This window comes from Elephantulus edwardii, unplaced genomic scaffold (assembly GCF_000299155.1).
Source record: "Elephantulus edwardii isolate Elephantulus edwardi_28Jun2011 unplaced genomic scaffold, EleEdw1.0 scaffold00089, whole genome shotgun sequence".
Taxonomy (NCBI): Eukaryota; Metazoa; Chordata; class Mammalia; order Macroscelidea; family Macroscelididae; genus Elephantulus; species Elephantulus edwardii.
In genome coordinates this window covers 3,804,533-3,810,532 of record NW_006399839.1, presented here as the reverse complement: position 1 = coordinate 3,810,532, position 6,000 = coordinate 3,804,533, and the positions used below count along the sequence as shown (strand labels likewise).

The 6,000-nt window shown below is 42.4% G+C and overlaps 1 protein-coding gene across 1 annotated transcript in view; it reads left to right on the top strand.

The window, feature by feature from the left end:
• TAOK3 (TAO kinase 3) overlaps window positions 1-6,000 on the top strand; it is a 94,426-nt gene that overhangs the window by 68,754 nt on the left and 19,672 nt on the right. The window contains exons 14-15 of the mRNA XM_006890412.1: window positions 815-943; window positions 5,497-5,700. Of these exons, the coding sequence (XP_006890474.1) occupies window positions 815-943; window positions 5,497-5,700 (333 nt within the window). The remainder of the gene's footprint in view (window positions 1-814; window positions 944-5,496; window positions 5,701-6,000) is intronic.

The following is a 6,000-nucleotide window of genomic DNA, read 5'->3' as shown; positions in this document are numbered from 1 at the left end:
AAAAAAAAAAACAAAGAGAGGAGTGAACGGGGAGAGAGGGGGGCTGGGCAGGGAGAAAAGTGCAACAATGAATGAATGAAAATCCAAAATCGCTGTAAATGTTCATTAAAATTATTTTTAAAAAAAATAAAAATAAAATACATCCAAGGAAAAGAGAAAAAAAGTCTCAATAGACATTGGAAAAAGTAAAGGTATTTTAAATCTTGATTTGAAAGAAGATTTTTTCCAAAATGATTGAATTGAGAAATGCATTTTTTTCCTTATCACAAATAAACCTTGATGATACCTATTTAAAAAAATAAAGGAAAAGAAAAATTCTTTCATTGTCATATAATCCCTCCCCCCAAGTCCACTCCACTGTGCGGCCTTTGTTCTGGACTCCTGTCATGACCATAATACCTAATCATATATTCCTTTTAAAGTTTCCTCTCTCATCTGTTTCAATGCAGTATACATAATTTATCCCGTCTTTCTCAGTCTCCCCCCAACCCCAATGTCAGTCCCGTTTTACAACAGTGGCACTATGCAGTATTTGTCCCTTTGTGACTGAGATATTTCACTCAGCATAACCCATTTTGTATACTTCATGAGTTCCTTGTTTTTCAATGCAGCATAGTATTCCATTGTGTGACTATACCACAGCTTCTCTAGCCATTCGTTTGTTGATGTGTAGGGCTTTTAACCAATTATTTGTTTAAAAATTACTACATGGCTTAGCATGTACAGACTCAGTTTAAAAGCCCCGGAGAATACAGACAATTGAATTCTGTATGACGAGCAGACACAACGTTGATCGTAATTGTTCTCTCCTCAGGCAAAGGTAGCTGCAACAGATGAGAAGAAGTTCCAGCAACAGATCTTGGCCCAGCAGAAGAAGGACTTGACAACTTTCTTAGAGAGTCAGAAGAAGCAGTATAAGATTTGTAAGGAAAAGATAAAGGAGGTGAGCAGACCATTTGTGTCGTCACCACACAGCCGTTCACAAGGCTGGGTCTTAAAATCAACTCGTCTTGCACTGCATCTAATTCTGTGGTTCCCAAACTGTGCTCGAATTATTTGAATTGCTTATTAGAATAGGTCAGCAAGCCTTACCCCTAGACTTTCTGACTCATTGAGCCTGGGCTGGAGTTAGAAAATGTCCCTCATTCTAGTTAAGGCCCCAAATGGAGCTATTTCCACCTGTCCAGGGACCACTCATCATGGACAACTAGATTACCTCAGCTCTTCTCACATACTTGTTTCTTCTTCTTAGCTCAGCCAAAAATGATCTTTCATAATTCAAATAAGGGGTCATATTATCTCTTCTTGAAGGTCACCCATTGTCTTCCCTTTGCTCTTAAGATAGAAGAGAATCCTGCCTGGTCCCCCACGGTTTGCTGCCAGCCCCCTCTTTCAGTCTCCTCCCACACCAGTGCCCCCTCACTCTTCACTGTTCCAGCCACAAGGATCCCTTCTCCGGTCTCAGATGTCTCCAGCTCCAGTCTTCTTCAGGTTCTTAGCTCACATCCTTTCCTCAGTCGCACTGATCTGCTTTCTCCTCCTCGCTCCTCCTCAACCACAATTTAGTTTAATCAGTCCCTACTCCTGTTCTTTGCCTTAACTAACAAACAGCTATGTCTTGGAGAAGGTACAACCAGTATGTTCACAGAGGCAAAGAGGGCGAAGCTTTGTATCACATACTTTGGCCATGTTCGCAGAGGCTAGTCCTCGGAAAGGGGCATCGTGGTTGGAAAGGGGGAGGGTCAGTGAGAGAGGGGAAGACCCCCAACAAGATGGGTTGATACGGTGTCTGAGGAGGTGGCTGTAGAAGTGCTGAGGATGGTAAGGATGGTGCAAGATAGGACAGGGTTCACACCTGTTGTTCAGAGTTGCTGTGAGTTGTACTCAACTCAAAAACACTTAGCCACAACAGTTTGATAAGACATAAGGGTCTTTCTTAGAGCCTTAACTAAAATATCACTTCTCCAGGGAAGTCTTTCCTGACTCCCTTGACCAAGACCGGTGTCACTGGATTCATAATAATATTTTTTGTGACATACTATTGGTCAGAATTAACTTGGCCCGCTTACCCTACTTGCTGGTAAGCACCTCAGAAGCAGAGCCCATCTCTGCTTTCTTCTTCTTCTCTGTGTCCTTTCACTCAGTCCATGTAAATAGTTGATGAATAAATGATTGACCCTTCAGTGCTTGCTTGGAGACCTGGTCTCCAGTCTTCAGTCCTCAGTGGTCTTCGGTCTGCCTGAGGGACAGCGATTTGATCTGGAAGTTCGCATTCCTTTGCTCCTCCTTGGCCCGGTTCTTACAGGCGAATTGCCTGTAATCCCATACACTTCCTTCTCATAACACCTAGGAGTTCTTATTTGTGGACTATAAAGTGCATTAACCCTTAATAAAATTCAGGGTGGGGCATTGTTCCAGTGTATGAAAGTATTTGTTCCGCCTCCCATTTTTCCCTCTATGGATTAACAACTGGGGACATAGCCAGTTTCCTCTCCAATTCTTTTTCCATTAGGAAGTGAAGACAAGTGGATTGAGGGGAGCCTCAGGATCTTTTTGCCCTGCCCAGATGAGCCATGTTAAAAAAATAATAAATTTGATTGCCCCTGGGAACTGTCGAACCTGACAGGAAATTGTATTGGGTCCACAGCGGCTGAATGGGGAAACATTTCTGACACTCTCAGGTCTAAAAAGCCAGCCTGTGGAGAGAAATAGCCCAATGAAGAAAGGTCACATCCTCTTCATTTTCTCTTAGCTATTGGCTAGAGCCTAATTATTACATAAAAGTAGAAGGATGTTGTTGAGTTAGAGGGATAATGTTAATACACACACACACACACACACACACACACACACACATACACGATTTTATCAGCTGCAAATACCTTCTTATTTTTAACTCCATGTTTTCAAGGCCATGCTTTATGATAGAACCATCATTGTACACTTTTGTCTATCGGAAGGTGCCATGAGCTCTACCTTTCAAAGGTTCTTCCACAGAACAGCATTTGTGAACTCCCACCTAGTCCTTAGACATACTCAGACTTGTAGTGTCTATAGACCTACTACTACATCTACGCTATCAACAAACATGCCCATGAAGAAAAGCATACCTACAGTGAATTTGAGGGAGCCTTTCTTGGGTCTAGAGTTAGTATTACTCCTTATGAAGTGAAGCTCAGTTCAATTCATTTAAAAGTGAAATGTATACTTATTTACATGTGTATGTATGTAACGATAGTATCCTTGGAATAACTTAGGAATCTCCATTATTCCTGCAGTTGATAGATAATTAGGGGTATGGGGTAGGTAAATGATGTTCGCTGGTCTAGAAATAATTTATTTTCTTTTTAATGGTCATTATTGAGTGTGAGTGTGCAAGTTGGTGGTTTATAACCAAAACCACATTATTCAGTACTAGTAAACTAAAAGCATAAAGAGATGAGGTACCCAGACTACATCCCAGGTACCTTCATCTAAGTCACGTTGGACACAACTCTTCCCTGTGTGGATCCTGCTAAGATTTCACTTATGTGATAGGAAAGTTGAAAGTATAAAGACTTCTTGACGAAAAACTGTAAGAATCTAAATGAGTAATCTCTGCAGCGCACAGTGTTAAATGCATGTTATCAATTAAGGAATATTTCAGATAAGTTACGCATGTCTGAATGGATGAAAAGCAGTAAGGTACATTATTTTCGATGAACTCAGATTTTTCTCCTTGAAGATGAACATCTTCCTGACTGTTCTGATTCATTGATCTATTCCCTTTATTTACTTCTCTGAGATCATTATGAATTTTGTCTTTTTTTAAATTATCACTCGCTCACTCATTGCCATCAAGTCAAAATCAACTCATAGCTGACTCTCCAGCAGGTTTTCTGAAGTTATAAATCGCACAGGAAAGTATCCATCTTTCTCCCACTGAGCTGCTAGTGAATTCGAACCACCCATAAAAGACACCCTTTTTGGGGTCATGAACACAACTTCCTACCGACTACACCACCAGAGGTCCCCTTCTTAAAAATAGAAGTGGCTTATTTTGCTCTTCTGATCACAGTGAAGAAGGATTTGTCGTGAAATTCTAACTCAGAGCGTTCGTTTGCATTGTTACCTCCTGCCGCTGGAATCCGTCCGCTTCTCTCTGACGGGTCACCACCTCCTTTGTCCAAGCTGTTGTCATCTCTCTTGCCCAGACCATTGCCGTATCTCTTCCCACCTGTCCCCATGTATTCTCTTTTGTCTCTTTCATTCTGTTCTCCACATAATAGCTAGTATCTCCTTCTTTTGGGGTCTAGGGGGAAGGGAGAACGCTATCATGAGCCCTTACATGTACAATCTCATTTCTCCTTGACTTGACCTCTAAGATCTCCACTTGTGCTGTCTACCCGTCAAGCCTCATCTCATCAGCCTGAACTGACCACTGTGACCTCCTTTCAGCTTTTTGATCAGACCTGTATCTTCCCCAAACTTTAGAGCTGTGTCCATACTGTTTCTTCTACTGAGAATGTTTTTCATTCTTCTCTTCCACTGGCAAATTCCTTCAACTGTTTTTCAAATTTCAACTTGGCTATTACCAGAATCAAGCATTTTCTGTTAAACATTCCTATAGGACCAAACACTTGGCCCTCTCCATACTTTTCACAGAAATCTTCAGTTAATTTGTGTTGTTCTTTGACAGATTGCTTACTCTGGACTATAAAGCACATGCTGGTAGCTGTCACGATCTTTATATTTACCGTTGTATCTTTGTACCTTGCACAGGGTCTAACAAGTGATGGTGTTAGGTGCCATCAAATCAATTGTCACTAATAGCGACCCTGTGAACAGTGGATCTGAACCTTGTCCTGTCCTGCGCCATCCTCATCCTCTCTGATATGCTCCAGCCCGTTGTGACAGTCACTGTGTCAGTCCTTCTCGTTGGGGGTCTTCCTTTTTTTCCTCTGATCTCTGCTTTTCCCAGAATGATGTCTTTTTCAGGCCCCTCCTGACAACCTGCCTGAAGTTTGTGACACCAGCTTTCACCATCCTTGCCTGTAAGGAGCAGCACCTGGTTGCCCTTCATCCAGGACAAGCTTAATGTTCTTTTGGCAGCCCCTGGGGCTCTCACTTCTCTTCTCCATCAACTCTTCTGTCATCCTTATGCATTGTCCAACTTTCACATGCTTAGGAAGCAATTACAAAGACCATGTCTGGGATCAGGCACACCTTAGTCTTTAAACTGACATCATTGCTCTGTAGCACTTTGACATGTGGTAGGCACTGGATACAAATACTTTCTGAGAAAGAGAAGGCAAAGGTTTGGTAACTAATTAGACTTTATCTCACTTATTTCACATTTAATTGATTTATATAAAAAAATGAAGGAAGTACAACCCCAAGCCTTTCTGTCTTTACATTCCACATGCTTTCCAAATCATTTCATCTATGATAATTCCTTTTGCCGAACCTAACCTGCATTTTCTTTATTTTTCCCCTTCCCTTTCATCTTTCCTAAAGGAAATGAATGAGGATCATAGCACACCCAAGAAGGAGAAGCAGGAGCGGATATCCAAGCATAAAGAGAACTTGCAGCACACACAGGCCGAAGAGGAAGCCCACCTCCTGACTCAGCAGAGACTGTACTACGACAAAAACTGTCGTTTCTTCAAGCGGAAAATAATGATCAAGCGGCACGAGGTGGAGCAGCAAAACATTCGGGAGGTAATCAGTGCGCTCATAACCTTGGCCATTCGTTCAGGAGACGGTGAGCTGTGGGAGGGTCACAGCCGTGTCAGGTTCGCTCATTTCCTTCATCCTTAGCCGGTAGCAAGGCCCTGGCACAAAGCAGGTCTGCCCATCACCAGTGAATGAATTTGCCATTGGTATGAGACAGCTGCAATCTTGAGGGCACACAGTTAGAGACCACCAGCTGCACCATGGGAGAAGGATGGGCAGTCACCTCCTGTGCCATTAACTGTCTCTGAAAACCCACCAGAGGGTCAGCTATGGGTCGATTCCGAC